The sequence below is a fragment of the Anomaloglossus baeobatrachus genome, chromosome 2 (assembly GCF_048569485.1).
Source record: "Anomaloglossus baeobatrachus isolate aAnoBae1 chromosome 2, aAnoBae1.hap1, whole genome shotgun sequence".
Taxonomy (NCBI): Eukaryota; Metazoa; Chordata; class Amphibia; order Anura; family Aromobatidae; genus Anomaloglossus; species Anomaloglossus baeobatrachus.
The window spans coordinates 55,135,475-55,151,723 of NC_134354.1; the positions used below are offsets into that span (position 1 = coordinate 55,135,475).

General features: G+C 48.3%; 1 protein-coding gene across 1 annotated transcript in view; it reads right to left on the reverse strand.

Annotated features, from left to right (window-relative positions):
* Positions 1-1,016: 1,016 nt before the first annotated feature.
* Positions 1,017-16,249, reverse strand: part of GABPA (GA binding protein transcription factor subunit alpha) — an 87,847-nt gene continuing 72,614 nt past the window's right edge. Inside the window, exons 9-10 of the mRNA XM_075333057.1 lie at positions 10,716-10,908; positions 1,017-2,576 (exon numbers count right to left, since the gene is read on the reverse strand). Of these exons, the coding sequence (XP_075189172.1) occupies positions 2,348-2,576; positions 10,716-10,908 (422 nt within the window). The 3' untranslated portion in view covers positions 1,017-2,347. The remainder of the gene's footprint in view (positions 2,577-10,715; positions 10,909-16,249) is intronic.

Sequence of the window (16,249 nt, forward strand, 5' to 3'; positions counted from 1 at the left end):
GATTCTTGCTTTGTTGAACGAGTAACTTTGTTACCAAGCACAGTCCCAGAACGGATTGTTCTCGATAACCAAGGCTCCACTGCATATATAAAATCAGCGCTATCACTGTTACATTGCCGGACATTTCCGGGCTCCCCATTTCTTGTTTCCTGGAAGGAAAATTTCTGCTGCAAATACGATACATCTGGACATACCTTTAGATCCTCTTCTGAGTTTGTCTCAAAAAAAACAAAACAAAACCAAAAACATCTGTATATAATGGTTAGAGAGACTATTACTGTAGCATCATTCAACACCATACTGCTACTTTCAGGACCCTTCGTATTTTACCTGAGCTGCTGTGGATGCTCTAGGTAGTGGTGGGTTTGCAGTGGTCCAGCGGCCACGAACCATTGATGTGGCTGCTGGACCATTTTCCTGCCAATTGTTTTGCCCATTCCCTGCAGTCTCACACACTGCTGCATCCTTGGAGCCTCTTCAGATTTAGCCAAGTAAATACAAGGCACTCTTCAAATCATTTGTATATAATTTATTTCACAAAAAGTTGCAAACGTGAGGTTTCGGCCACTTGGTGGCCTTCATCAGAGCACTCACACAAATGTTCAAAGTGAGTACTGAAATGGGATCACAAGCAGCAATGTGTACTGCTCTGTCAGCAAAAACCCCAAAAGACGCAGAGTGTGTACAAGGCCTTAAAATGGGAATAGCAGTATGAAGCAGTGGTGTCCACGCTGCATAATGGTGGACACCGCTGCTTCATACTGCTATTCCCATGTGAACACAGGCTCTGTACATAAGGCGCAATCTATACCTGACACTGTGCTGTCTATCACTGCCCACATTGCCGTTTCTGCTTTAACCTGACAGAGCAGTACATATTGCTGCTTGTGATTCCATTTCAGTACTCACATTTAACATTTGTGTGAGTTCTCTGATGAAGACCATCAAGAGGCCGAAACCTCACGTTTGCAACTTTTTCTGAAATAAATTATATACAAATGATTTGAAGAGTGCCTTGTATTTACTTGGATATGGATGGTTTGAAAGCCGACAAGTGCACCTCCTACTCTCCACCTATGTGGTTAGTGCCTTAGGCTGGTTTCACACATCAGTTTTTTGCCATTAGGCACGATCCGACGAAAAAACTGATGCGACGGATCTGTCGAAATAATGGATCAGTCGCATCAGTTTTTTTCTTCGTCTTTTGACGGATCCGTTTTGATACGGAGCATGCTCAGTTAAAAAAAACAAAAAAACAAAAAAAACAAAAAACCGAAACCGGCGCTAGATTCCAGCATATGACAGATGACGCCTTATCCGGCGTCCATAGGCTTCCATTATAAAAAACGCTGTACGGCGCCAGGATCCGGTGCGATCAGTTTTTTCACAGGAGACAAAAAAAGTGTTCACTTCAACGTTCCATCCGGCCGCCGGACAAGCAAATTTTGCCAGATCCGGCAAAAGCTGGATGGAATGCAAGACCATCCAGCGCTAATAGAAGTCTATGGGGGGAAAAACGCATCTGGCACCAACAGACGCCGGATGCGTTTTTTCATGTTTTTGCCAGATTGCACCTGATGGCAAAAAACTGATGTGTGACACCAGCCTTATCCTGCTTCAAGTATATCTTCAGATTTGTAGGCCCACTGGAATGTCATGAGTGCATTGTGCCGCCATATAATGACACTGCGGACCCTACCAATCTGAAGAGGACGCAGAGAATACCAACCAGTACGGGTGTTTTTCAGGCCTCTGGTCATGCAAATGGTTTTGCTCAAGTCAAATATATATTTTAAATGCTATGTGTAGCCTCCTCTAGTGGGGGGGTAAGCTCTATTCCCCACCACACCCCCAGAAGACCAGTGAATTTATATATTTTGGGCATAAAAGCTTTGAACACATGAAATCTATACTGTATAGTGTTATTAAAGCAAAAAACAAAATGCATCTTAGGATCTTCAACATAAAGATCAGCAGATTAATTTATATATATAAAAAAAATAGAAACAAAAAAAAAAAAAAAAATATATAAGACATGGAAACTTTAGGGTATTTCTAACTGAAATGGATGAATAATATATCCTCCATGAGGAAACCTTACTAAAAAGTGTAAATTATCGGTTCATATTCAAAATATATAAAATCTTTCATGCTCCCTTTCCATAAGGGCTCTGGCAGAGAAACTTGTAATACGAAAAATAACAAGTTCCAAATTCGTTAAAGTCCTCTGTAGAAAATCATGCCGAACACTGTACAGTCTGAAAATAGACGCGCCTTGGGCTCTATGAGGCGAGGAACTTGCATGGTGGTAAAAGGCTGTGTGGGTGCAGTCGGGAGTCTCAAGTGCCTAGTTGTCTTTGTCTGACTGCAATGATGCCGTGGCCAGGGCCACGGCTGTGACCGGCTGTCCTAAACCATGTAACTGCAGCTTGGCCATCTTCTTCTGCTCACATTCGGACACCAGGCGGCTCAGCTCGGCTGCGCTGTATCCAATTAAAGTCTTCAGGTCACAAACAAACTTGTAGACAAACCTTTTGCCTTGAACTTTACAGATCATGTCCCCGTCGTAGTAATATCTAGAGGCCAAAGTAGAAAAAAAAAAATCCATCAACTTGTTAATACACAGTAAAAGGGTTTATACTTAAATCACTCATCTGTCTGTAGGAGCACAGCATTCCCCAGCCTCCCAGGGAGCGGGGCGCTCCAGAAGATTGATAGTTCAGACCAGCAGAACGGTTGCACGGCAGGTATAGACTGTGCTCCTGCAGCAAGGAGCACAGTCTATACCTGTAAAGAAGGAAATTTAGATTAGACATTAGGAAAAACTTTCTGACAGTGAGGGCAGTCAGGGAGTGGAACAGGCGACCACGGGAGGTAGTGAGGGCAATCAGGGAGTGGAACAGGCGACCACGGGAGGTAGTGAGGGCAGTCAGGGAGTGGAACAGGCGACCACGTGAGGTAGTGAGGGCAGTCAGGGAGTGGAACAGGCAACCAAGGGAGGTAGTGAGGGCAGTCAGGGAGTGGAACACGCAAACAAGGGAGGTAGAGAGGGCAGTCAGGGAGTGGAACAGGCAACAAAGGGAGGTAGTGAGGGCAGTCAGGGAGTGGAACAGGCAACCAAGGGAGGTAGTGAGGGCAGTCAGGGAGTGGAACAAGCAACCAAGGGAGGTAGTGAGGGCAGTCAGGGAGTGGAACAGGCAACCAAGGGAGGTAGTGAGGGCAGTCAGGGAGTGGAACAGGCGACCAAGGGAGGTAGTGAGGGCAGTCAGGGAGTGGAACAGGAGACCACGGGAGGTAGTGAGGGCAGTCAGGGAGTGGAACACGCAAACAAGGGAGGTAGAGAGGGCAGTCAGGGAGTGGAACAGGCAACCAAGGGAGGTAGAGAGGGCAGTCAGGGAGTGGAACAAACGACCATGGGAGGTAGTGAGGGCAGTCAGGGAGTGGAACAGGAGACCACGGGAGGTAGTGAAGGCAGTCAGGGAGTGGAACACGCAAACAAGGGAGGTAGAGAGGGCAGTCAGGGAGTGGAACAAACGACCATGGGAGGTAGTGAGGGCAGTCAAGGAGTGGAACAAACGACCATGGGAGGTAGTGAGGGCAGTCAGGGAGTGGAACAAACGACCATGGGAGGTAGTGAGGGCAGTCAGGGAGTGGAACAAACGACCATGGGAGGTAGTGAGGGCAGTCAGGGAGTGGAACAAACGACCATGGGAGGTAGTGAGGGCAGTCAGGGAGTGGAATAGGTGACCACGGGAGGTAGTGAGGGCAGTCAGGGAGTGGAACAGGTGACCACGGGAGGTAGTGAGGGCAGTCAGGGAGTGGAACAGGTGACCATGGGAGGTAGTGAGGGCAGTTAGGGAGTGGAACAGGAGACCATGAGAGGTAGTGCGCTCTTCATCAATGGAAATCTTCAAGCGGAAGCTGGATAAACATATAGCTAGGATGATTTAGGAAAGCCGGCAGTTGCAGGGGGTTGGACCAGATGGCCCTTGAGGGCCCTTCCAACTCTACCATTCTATGATACTATGAAGGATGCCGAAGCTGGATAGATCCCGTCAGCTATAGAGCAGCACTTTCAAGCTGCGAATCAAAGCTTGAAAGCATGCGCTCCTTCCCCAGGAAACCGGCCACCTCTGCCAAGACTGCATAAAGTCACTTAGTTTGCAGTTTTTCAAGTATTTAGCAGTTAAGCTGAAAAAAAGTAAACCTAATTCATAGAGTACCTGTCGTTTTAGGTGACAGTTCAGATTAAGCTGTTGTGTCCATCAGGAATAACACTATTTCTGGAAAGTATATGACCTGTATCCTGCATTTTTTCACTAGTCTTCCCATCTGCAGACTCTGCTCTAATTTTTGATTGTCTCTGAGCTGGTGAGTGGAGACAAGCTGCTGTGTCATCTTTCATAGACAGCACACAAAGACGGAGGGATTCCTGATCTCCCATCTCTATGTAGCATGTGCTCAGATGCAGCATTTTGGAGGACATTATATAGCAGAACTGAGCAGTGTAGCTGTGAATCCAGTTATGTGATGTTAAACACTTAGAAATCATCACTGGCTGTGTGTCGGTCCAAGGTCTCTCACTCTCCATCATATGCTTCTCTCCATAGACTTCAATAGGCAGTTTTGATCTCTCATTGAGTTGGCTTATTTTGAACAAAAGGAGATTTTGGGTACTCCCCGTAAAATATCCTTCTTGCAGCCTTCATTGGTGGGGGTCACAGGAAAGCATGGGTGTATATGCTGCTGCCACTAGGAGACTGACACTGTGCAAAAAAAATTTTAACTTTTCCTCAGCAGGGTACACTCACCAACGGGAACTAAGCTAATCAGTGAGAAAGCAGTAGAAGTAACAGTAAGGCAAGAACATATAGCAGTAACATAGTGAAACCAACACAACACATTACAACTCAACAGAAGAGCAGGTGCTGTGTCCTCCAATGAAGGCTCCGAGAAAGATTTTACGGTGAGTACCCAAAATCTTTTCTCTATCGCACACAGGAAACCATGGTAAGTCTTAAAGCAGTTCCGAGGGTGGGAGAAACAGAAGGCAGCTACACTCAGGCCAATGCACGGGCAACTGCTGCTTGCAGAACTTTCCTGTCTAGGAGACAAAAGAGTGCACTGTATAGATCTTGGGAAAACTATGCACAGAAGACCCGGTAGCAGCCTTGCAGAGCTGTGACACCGAGGCCTGATGTTGGACAGCTCAGGAGGTCCCTACTGCACAGGTGGAATGAGCAATGACTCAGAGTGGGGCCAGTCTATCCATAATTCAATATACTTCTATGATGGAACATTGGATCCAGCAAACAATGGAGGCCTTTGTGGCGGGTAGTACCCTGCGATGGCCGTTGGGAATCACGAGTGTCTGAAAGATGTTGTCCTAGAAACAATAGCTGTGACTAGATCCAGATTGTGTAAAGATCACTGCAGAGAATAAGGAGACGGGCAAAAAGATGGAAGAATGATCTGCTCTAATTCGGAAGGTGCAGACCACCTTAGGAAGGAAGGATGACAGGGCATAAAACCACCTCGTCATGATGGAGAATAAAAAAATGGAAAAAAAGGACAAGGTAAAGCTGCAAGTTCAGAGTTGCCTGATGGAGGCAATCTTTCAAAAAAATAAAAAAAGGGAGACTAATCTCTCAAATGGATTCAAAAGGGGGAACTGAAGAACGTCCAAAACAAAATTGAGATTACATGGGTCAACAGGAGATCTAACAAGGGGCACAGAGACACACTCTGTAGGAAGATCCTGATCTGACAGTGGGAAGCCCTTAAGGGAGCAAAGGACAGCCCGGACTCTAGGCCAGACTGTAAGAAAGCCAGCAAGGAAGGAAGTGAAAAGTATAAGGAAGTGACCTTGTTAGCTTCACACCAGCAAAAGAAGGCCTACCATGTGTGATGGTAGATAAGGGATGAAGAGGGCTTCCTCGCCTTGATCATAGTCAGAATGACCTGATAAGAAAAAAACCCTGCCTTTAAAATGGCAGCTTCAACACCTATGCAATTAAATTGAGAGACTGAATTCTGGTGGAAGAGGGACTCTGGTAAACCTCCGGAAGCTTCAATGGGACATCTATGAGAAGATTATCTCCGTTTACCAGGTTTTTCTTGCTACTCTGGAGCTTAAAGGAGGACTCACCTTCACTTTCTTGGTGTCCCTGGGGGTCAGAGCCAAAGGGTGAAAGATATGGAATTGGTAGAGCATCAAAGCAGAGCGCGAGAGGGTCGCAGGACAAAGACACAAACCGAGGGACCTGGTTGTTTCTTCTGGATGCCATGAATCTATGTCCGTTGTGCCCCATCTCTGACAAATCTGATTGAAGACTGCTGGTTTCAGAGACGAGTCGCCTGCTATAAGGCCTTCGTGGCTTAGAAAGTCAGTGGCTCAGTTGTCCACTCTAGGGAGGTGCTTTGCAGAGACTGCCAGACTGTTTTGTTCAGCCCATGATAGGATGTGGGCTACATCTGACATGACTGTTTTGGTCACAGTTCCAGCCTGGTGGTTGACGTGGGACACAGCCATGGCACTGTCGCACTGAATACGTATTGGATGGTTTCGAGAGAAGGTCCTGCCAATTAAGGAGAGAAGTAAATATGGCTCGGAGTTTCAGAATGTTTATGTGAAGTGATTCATGAACGTTCCAGCAATCCTGAACTATGCAACTCCCAAACACTGCTGCTCAGTTGAGAAGGCGAACGTCAATCATCACGATTACACAGAGTATTGGGAGGAAAGATCTTCCTCGGTGAATGACGGGGAGTGTTGCCACGAGCTTAAAAGACTGTCTGACCTGGGGAAGAATGAGGAGTCAATCAAATGATGATGCGGTCTTGCTCTATCGAGACAGAAGAGCAAGCTGAAGAGGTCGAGTGTGAAGCTGTACAAATGGGACCGCTTCCATAGTGGCTACCATATTCCCCAATATGCTTATGCAAAAGCAAAGCGACTGTGGTTGAGAGAAGCTGAGACAGCGTATCCCCATAAGAGGGGATAAATAATCTTCTGGAAGGTTAGATACTTGAACGTGAAGTATTGAACAACACTCCTAGAAGGGGAGGTAAATCAGACACTGGGCCAGGATCAGAAACTACTTTCATCTGTTCAGGATCCAGCCAAGACGGGTTAGTGTCGAGTGATTTGAAGATTCTCGAAACAGGTTTGGTAAGAGGGAGCTTTTATCAGAATGCCGTCCAAATACAGGATGACTACAATCAATCTGGCTCGGGGGATTGCCATGACCGCAGCAATTACTTTGGTGAAGACCCTGGTAGACATGGATAAGCTAAAAAGGAAGGGCTGTGAACTGAAAATGAGAATCTCCAATTTCAAAGCAAAGAAATCTCTGTTGCGCTGGAAAGATGGCAATGTGAAGGTACGCATCCTGAATGTCCACTAAACAGAGGCACTCTGCTGGTTCCATTGAGACTATTGTGGAGTGAAGGGACTCCATCCTGAAATGCCCTGGGCAGGTGCTCTTGTTCAAGTGGTTGAAATCCAGAATGAGTCAGGCGGAGCCATTCTTCTTTGGGACCACAAACCGGTTTGAATAAAAACCTAAAAATCTCTGGTGGGATGGGACCTGGATGAGGACACCTGATTGGTGGCGAGAAGAGATGTCCTTTAAAAACCCAGTAAACAAGGAGGGGTCCTTTGGTAGGCAGGACTCAAAAATCTGGGACAGAGGGAGACAAGAGAACTCTATTTTGTTGCCAGAAAAGACTACCTCCCTTACCTAGGTGTCTTCTACTACTGAGAGCTATGTGTGCCGAAATAGAAGTAGACGACCGTCCACCCTGAGAGGTTCTCAAGGTGGGAGCGCCCTGTCATGTGAAGGAAAATCTGTGAGATCTGGATGCGGACAAGTCTACTTTGGTGTCTGCGTGACCTCCAGAAAGGGGCTGGTCTATAAGAGGGTTTTTTCCTTTCGTGTTGCACCAGATTCTTCCCGATGGCGGGAAGTCCCAGGAGATGGAAACTGACGAAAACAGCAAAACTGAAGGGTTGGTCTCCTGGGAAGAAGCCGCTTGGGCTTTTGTTGAGGGAGTGAGGTGGTCTTCCCACCAGTAGTGTCTGAAATTATTTGGTCCAACAGTGTTCCAAAGAGCTGGGAACCTTGGAAGGAATGACTGGTGAGAGACTTCTAGGATGCCGCATCAATGTTCTATGCCTTAAGCCAAGGCAGAGCATCTGGTAGTGTCTAAGGAAGCGTAGAGGAGATATTTTCCTGCATGAGCTATCTGGCTATCCAGATCTGCTAGTTTATCAGGTGGTGCCCATGATAGTACACTCCGAGGTAGTAGTTTAGCCCAAACGAAAACTGATCTTGACACCCAAGTAGAAACAAAAGAACAGACAAACAGAGTGGATCCTTCGGCTTCGAATGCAGATTTGGCTTGGGACTGTGTGTCAGTAGGGTTTTTAAGCAAGGCTCCGTCAGGTAGGGAAGGACTGCATTGGTGGACAGTCAGGAAACCAGAGGATCCACGAACAGAGAGATAGTCCATTTCTTGAGGTGGTCAGGAGGGAAGGGGTACAGAATATCCATTTGGCCCCTTATTAGGTACAGTTTTTCCAGGTGCTCCCATTCCCTTGTCAAAGTCCTTGTAGTTGGTAAACACCCGAAGAGTTTGCTTGGCTCTCATTGATACAACCTGCCATAGAGGAAGGGGATTGTCTTCCTCAACATTTATAATTGATTCACTGCAAGATCCAACTATTCATTGTGTCACAGTTTAGAAATCTGGTCAGAATCCAGATCTGAATCAGACTCCGGAAGGGGTCTGTTTTTTTGAGCAGCCTGTGGTGCAGGAGAAGAAGAGAGAGATGGAAGCCATGCTAGAAAAAGAGGGAGACCTAGAAGAGGAGCTGGACCGCATCCTCTTTTTGGATATCATAAGCGATCTACCATTCAGGAGTGTTTGAACTGTAGAGTTAGATGAGCCTTAGAAAGTAAACGGAGCCCTAGAGGTGGATGAAGAGACGCTCAATGACCAAAAACCAAGGTCTGGGAAACCTTGGTTAGGTCTCAGCAGACACTGACTCAGGGAATGCAGGTCAGCACTCGTCGGCAGTGAGGGGCTCCTGTGTGTCCGACAGAGATGTTGCTGCAAGCGGAACAAAGAGCTGTAGGCCAATGTGATAGCAACCTTTTCTAAAGACCTAGTCACACACAGAGATAAATCTTTGGCAGATCTGTGTTTGCAGTGAAATTGTGGACAATCAGTGCCACGTTTGTGGCTGTGTACAAATGGAATAATATGTCCATGATTTCACTGTAACCACAGATCTGCCAAAGATTTATCTGTGTGTGACAGGGCCTTTACAGGATGAGCAGTTAAAATCCAAGACTACAGGAGGAGAGTTACAAGTGCAATTCGCCCAAAGATTAGACATTGATTCCAGATGGAGAGTGAAAAATCACCAAAATGTTAGCGACTACCCCATTCCCGGAGCGTAGAAGGAACTGCTGAGAAATCGAGATGATCCTGAAGAGAATAGGAGGACAGGAGACTGCAGCTCACTGCTGTACTGAAGCTGGAGGAACTAAGATGGAAGCAATAGAGGAAGCATGGAGGACGCTGATCCCCGAGAGCAGTGCTGGAGAGGGAAAAGAGGTGAGATAGGCTAAGGAGGTGTGAGCAAAGCCGAAAAGGGCAAAAGGACTTCCAACATGCACATCATTGGGAAGACTTTGCCAAGTTGCAGAGCCTAATGGGAAGACTAGACTTCAATGAAGCCTAAATTTTGGAATGTATCCGCCAGCGCCAACGGCCGATGTGAAGAGAACTGCAAAAGGTTAGACAGGCCTGAAAACGTACCGTGCTGGTCTACAGTGAAAGCAGAAGCCCCCCACTTCTGGAAGTAGCCTGAAAGAAGAGCGCAAGTAGCTTTCCTGAGGAAGACTGTCTTCAGTAGCCTTGTAGAGGGACGTCGCAAGTACTTAACAGTCTTCCCTCTCTGCACAGTCACACTCTGATGGGTGAGCAGTGCAGGTGATGGATGACAAGGACTGTCTGCTTGGATGCCTCTAACCAATGTAGTATTAGGGGTAAAGGTCCTGCCAGACAGACAGAGGTAAGGATGTGGATCAGAGCATACTGTATTTCCAGTCTCTGAGGGAGGGTGTCATGAGTGGCTTCTCCCACTCTATTTTCACAATCTGAGCCTGAAGGAAGAAAAAAAAAAAAAAAAAAGAAAAAAACCCAAAACAAAAACAAACTTATAGTAGAAACAGGTCCAAGGAAAACAGTGTGTGCATCCTACGGCACAAAGCTAAAATGGATTTGTTTAGATCCAGTTGGTGCGTGAATCCTACTGAGGAGCAGTTATTTATTGCACAGTTTCAGCAGCATACACCCATGGTTTGTGTCTCCCAATGAAGTGATTGAGCAACTGTATTTTAGCAGTGTTTGTCAATAAATTGTACGGTAGACAGGAGGAGTCAACAAAAAAAAAAAAAGTACTATTTCTGAGTTCTGCAGGTTCCATTTTCTGCTTTTTTCACAGTTCTTAAAACAGACACCAAACAGAATCCAGATGAACCCATCAGTTTGCAAATGGATCTACTTTGGGTCTCTAAGTCCTGAAACCGGACCTGTACACAACACAGGATTCAATATTTAATTTTTCAGCCTCTCTCACTGTACACAACAGCAGAATTGGTTAGGATGACAGTCTGGAAGTGTGGACCGTGTGCCCCTCTTACCGCAGTGCTCGACTGAGTTTCTCGTAGTTCATGGTGGGCTTATTTTTACGTTGTCCCCATTTCTGAGCAACGAGCTCCGGTTGGTTTAATTTAAATTCTCCTTCGTCTCCCACCCAAGAAATGCAGTCTCTGGCATCTTTGTCCGTGAGCAGCTCCAAGAGGAACTGCCAAAGCTGTATCTGCCCATTATTGCCTGCAAGAGGAAAGGTGCAAATTGGTATAACAATAATATGCGAGGCGTTCACTCACCATTCAGATCTTATTTAGAGCTCATTTCCAGGTCTTGTCCCATGGAGCAAAGGTAAAAATCTATTCATATTACCAATTGGACCATTATATTTAAAAATAACGTATAGATTCAGAGCTCTCCAATTATCACTGTGACCGGCCCCTTGCAGCAAGACCTACCCATAAATAGTGGCACATCCACAAAGTGTGGCAAATGGGGGCAAGCAAGTGAAGCTGTCCATGCAAGGAACTATTGATTTTGGTCTCAGAATCAGGGATCCTAAAGCCCGCTTTACACGCTTCAATAGATCTTTCAATCTGTCGTCGGGGTCAAGTTGTAAGTGACGCACATCCGGCGTCGTTCGTGACGTATTTGCGTGTGACACCTACGTGCGATCAAGATTGAACGCAAATACGGTGATCGCATACACGTCGTTTATTCCTCATACAATGGACGTTTTGTTGTACGAACCTAGTCAATTGTAACGTGTGACATCCCTCATACGATTTTGCAAATCCAACTTTTATACGTCAGAAGCTGTGCGGGTGTGTTGTTGAACGTCAACTTTTTACGTCCATCCCCATACATTTAAATAATCGCACTTGCGTTCCGGCTTAATCTCTCTTTAAATGGCATCCTGCAATGCCTTGAAACACTGCCATGATTCATAGACATTATTAAAATCAAGCCATTACCTAGCAAGTTACAAAAACAAGAATGACAATTCAAAGAAAAAAAGGGAAGGAAAAAAGAAGGGAATTTTGTTTACTTACCGTAAATTCCTTTTCTTCTAGCTCCAATTGGGAGACCCAGACAATTGGGTGTATAGCTTCTGCCTCCGGAGGCCACACAAAGTATTACACTTAAAAGTGTAAACCCCTCCCCTTCTGCCTATACACCCCCCCGTGCATCACGGGCTCCTCAGTTTTGGTGCAAAAGCAGGAAGGAGGAAACTTATAAATTGGTATAAAGTAAATTCAATCCGAAGGATGTTCGGAGAACTGAAAACCATTCAACATGAACAACATGTGTACACAAAAGAACAACAGCCCGAAGGGAACAGGGGCGGGTGCTGGGTCTCCCAATAGGAGCTAGAAGAAAAGGAATTTACGGTAAGTAAACAAAATTCCCTTCTTATTTGTCGCTCCATTGGGAGGACCCAGACAATTGGGACGTCCAAAAGCAGTCCCTGGGTGGGTAAAATAATACCTCGGTAATAGAGCCGTAAAACGGCCCCTTCCTACAGGTGGGCAACCGCCGCCTGAAGGACTCGCCTACCTAGGCTGGCATCTGCCGAAGCATAGGTATGCACCTGATAGTGTTTCGTGAAAGTGTGCAGACTCGACCAGGTAGCCGCGTGACACACCTGCTGAGCCGTAGCCTGGTGCCGCAAAGCCCAGGACGCACCCACGGCTCTGGTAGAATGGGCCTTCAGCCCTGAGGGAACCGGAAGCCCCGAAGAACGGTAGGCTTCAAGAATTGGTTCCTTGATCCACCGAGCCAAGGTTGACTTTGAAGCCTGCGACCCTTTACGCTGGCCAGCGACAAGGACAAAGAGCGCATCCGAGCGGCGCAGGGGCGCCGTACGAGAAATGTATAGTCTGAGTGCTCTCACCAGATCTAACAAGTGCAAATCCTTTTCACATTGGTGAACTGGATGAGGACAAAAAGAAGGTAAGGAGATATCCTGATTGAGATGAAAAGGGGATACCACCTTAGGGAGAAATTCCGGAACCGGACGCAGAACCACCTTGTCCTGGTGAAACACCAGGAAGGGGGCTTTGCATGACAGTGCTGCTAACTCAGACACTCTCCGAAGTGATGTGACTGCCACTAGGAAGACCACTTTCTGCGAAAGGCGTGAAAGAGAAATATCCCTCATTGGCTCGAAAGGTGGTTTATGAAGAGCCGTTAGCACCCTGTTCAGATCCCAGGGTTCTAGCGGACGCTTGTAAGGAGGGACTATGTGGCAAACCCCCTGCAGGAACGTGCGTACCTGTGGAAGCCTGGCTAGGCGCTTTTGAAAAAACACAGAGCGCCGAGACTTGTCCCTTAAGGGAGCCGAGAGACAAACCCTTTTCCATTCCGGATTGAAGGAAGGACAGAAAAGTGGGCAAGGCAAATGGCCAGGGAGTAAAACCCTGATCAGAGCACCAGGATAAGAAGATCCTCCACGTCCTGTGGTAGATCTTGGCGGACGTTGGTGTCCTGGCCTGTCTCATAGTGGCAATGACCTCTTGAGATAACCCTGAAGACGCTAGGATCCAGGACTCAATGGCCACACAGTCAGGCTGAGGGCCGCAGAATTCAGATGGAAAAATGGCCCTTGAGACAGCAAGTCTGGTCGGTCTGGTAGTGCCCACGGTTGGCCCACCGTGAGATGCCACAGATCCGGGTACCACGACCTCCTCGGCCAGTCTGGAGCGACGAGGATGGCGCGGCGGCAGTCGGACCTGATCTTGCGTAACACTCTGGGCAGCAGTGCCAGAGGAGGAAACACATAAGGCAGTTGAAACTGCGACCAATCCTGAACTAATGCGTCTGCCGCCAGAGCTCTGTGATCTTGAGACCGTGCCATGAATGCCGGGACTTTGTTGTTGTGCCGGGACGCCATTAGGTCGACGTCCGGCTTCCCCCAGCGGCAACAGATCTCTTGAAACACGTCCGGGTGAAGAGACCATTCCCCTGCGTCCATGCCCTGGCGACTGAGAAAGTCTGCTTCCCAGTTTTCTACGCCCGGGATGTGAACTGCGGAGATGGTGGAGGCTGTGGCTTCCACCCACAGCAGAATCCGTCGGACTTCCTTGAAGGCTTGCCGACTGCGTGTGCCGCCTTGGTGGTTGATGTATGCCACCGCCGTGGCCTTGTCCGACTGAATTCGGATCTGCCTGCCTTCCAGCCACGGCTGGAACGCCTTTAGGGCAAGATACACTGCCCTTATCTCCAGAACATTGATCTGAAGGGAGGACTCTGGCTCAGGTACCCTGAGCTCTGTGGTGGAGAAAGACCGCTCCCCACCCTGACAGACTCGCGTCCGTTGTGACCACCGCCCAGGATGGGGGTAGGAAGGATTTCCCCTTCGACAACGAAGTGGGAAGAAGCCACCACTGAAGGGAGGCCTTGGCTGCCCGAGAAAGGGAGACGTTCCTGTGGAGGGACGTCGACTTCCTGTCCCATTTGCGGAGAATGTCCCATTGAAGTGGACGCAGATGAAACTGCGCAAAAGGAACCGCCTCCATTGCTGCCACCATCTTCCCTAGGAAGTGCATGAGGCGCCTCAAGGGGTGCGACTGGACTCGCAGGAGAGATTGCACCCCTGTCTGTAGTGAACGCTGTTTGTCCAGCGGAAGCTTCACTATCGCTGAGAGAGTATGAAACTCCATGCCGAGATATGTCAGTGATTGGGCCGGTGTCAGTTTTGACTTTGGGAAATTGATGATCCACCCGAATCTCATGAGAGTCTCCAGAGCAATATTCAGGCTGTGTTGGCATGCCACCTGAGAGGGGGCCTTGACAAGCAGATCGTCTAAGTAAGGGATCACCGAGTGTCCCTGAGAGTGTAGGACTGCTACCACTGTTGCCATGACCTTGGTGAAGACCCGTGGGGCTGTCGCCAGGCCGAAAGGCAGTGCCACGAACTGAAGGTGTTCGTCCCCGATGGCGAAACGCAGGAAGCGCTGATGCTCTGGTGCAATCGGCACGTGGAGATAAGCATCCTTGATATCGATTGATGCTAGGAAGTCTCCTTGGGACATTGAGGCGATGACGGAGCGGAGAGATTCCATCCGGAACCGCCTGGTTTTCACGTGTTTGTTGAGCAGTTTTAGGTCCAGAACGGGACGGAAAGATCCGTCCTTTTTTGGCACCACAAACAAGTTGGAGTAAAAACCGATGACCCCGTTGCTGAAGTGGAACAGGGATCACCACTCCTTCTGCCTTCAGAGTGCTCACCGCCTGAAGAAGAGCATTGGCTCGCTCGGGGGGAGGAGAAGTTCTGAAGAAACGAGTCAGAGGACGAGAGCTGAACTCTATCCTGTAACCGTGAGACAAAATGTCTCGCACCCATCGGTCTTGGACATGTGGCAACCAGGCGTCGCAAAAGCGGGAGAGCCTGCCACCGACCGAGGATGCGGTTTGAGGAGGCCGAAAGTCATGAGGAGGCCGCTTTGGGAGCGGTTCCTCCGGCGTTCTTCTTAGGACGTGCCTTAGACCGCCATGAATCGGAGTTCCTCTGACCCTTCTGTGGCCTGTTGGACGAGGAGAATTGAGACCTGCCCGCGGGCCGAAAGGACCGAAACCTCGATTGTACCTTCCGTTGTTGAGGTCTGTTTGGTTTGGGCTGGGGTAAGGATGAGTCCTTTCCCTTGGATTGTTTAATGATTTCATCCAATCGCTCGCCAAACAGGCGGTCGCCAGAAAATGGCAAACCGGTTAAGAACTTTTTGGAAGCAGAGTCTGCCTTCCATTCACGTAGCCACATGGCCCTGTGGACTGCCACCGAATTGGCGGATGCTACCGCCGTACGGCTCGCAGAGTCCAGGACAGCATTCATGGCGTAGGACGCAAACGCCGACGCCTGAGATGTTAAGGACACAACCTGCGGAGTAGAGGCACGTGTGACTGCATTAATCTCAGACTGACAAGCTGAGATAGCTTGGAGTGCCCATACGGCTGCGAATGCCGGAGCAAAGGACGCGCCGATAGCTTCATAGATGGATTTCAACAGGAGCTCTATCTGCCTGTCAGTGGCATCCTTGAGTGATGCACCATCTTCCACTGCAACTATGGATCTAGCCGCCAGTCTAGAGACTGGAGGATCCACCTTGGGACACTGAGCCCAACCCTTGACTACGTCAGGGGGGGAAGGGATAACGTGTGTCCTTAAGGCGCTTAGAAAAGCGCTTATCTGGAAAAGCTCTGTGTTTCTGGACTGCATCTCTGAAGTCGGAGTGATCCAGAAACGCACTCATTGTACGTTTGGGAAACCTAAAATGGAATTTCTCCTGCTGAGAAGCTGACTCCTCAAATCGGAGGAGCTGGGGGAGAAAGATCCAACACCTGATTGATGGACGCTATAAGGTCATTTACTATGGCGTCCCCTTCAGGTGTATCCAGGTTGAGAGCGGCGTCAGGATCAGAGTCCTGATCTGCTACCTCCGCTTCATCCTCTAGAGAGTCCTCCTGCTGAGACCCTGAGCAGTGTGATGAAGTCGAGGGAAGCTCCCAGCGGGCCCGCTTAGGCGGTCTGGGACTGCGGTCCGTGTCGGAGACCTCACCGTGGGACCTATGAGTCACCCCAGGAGCA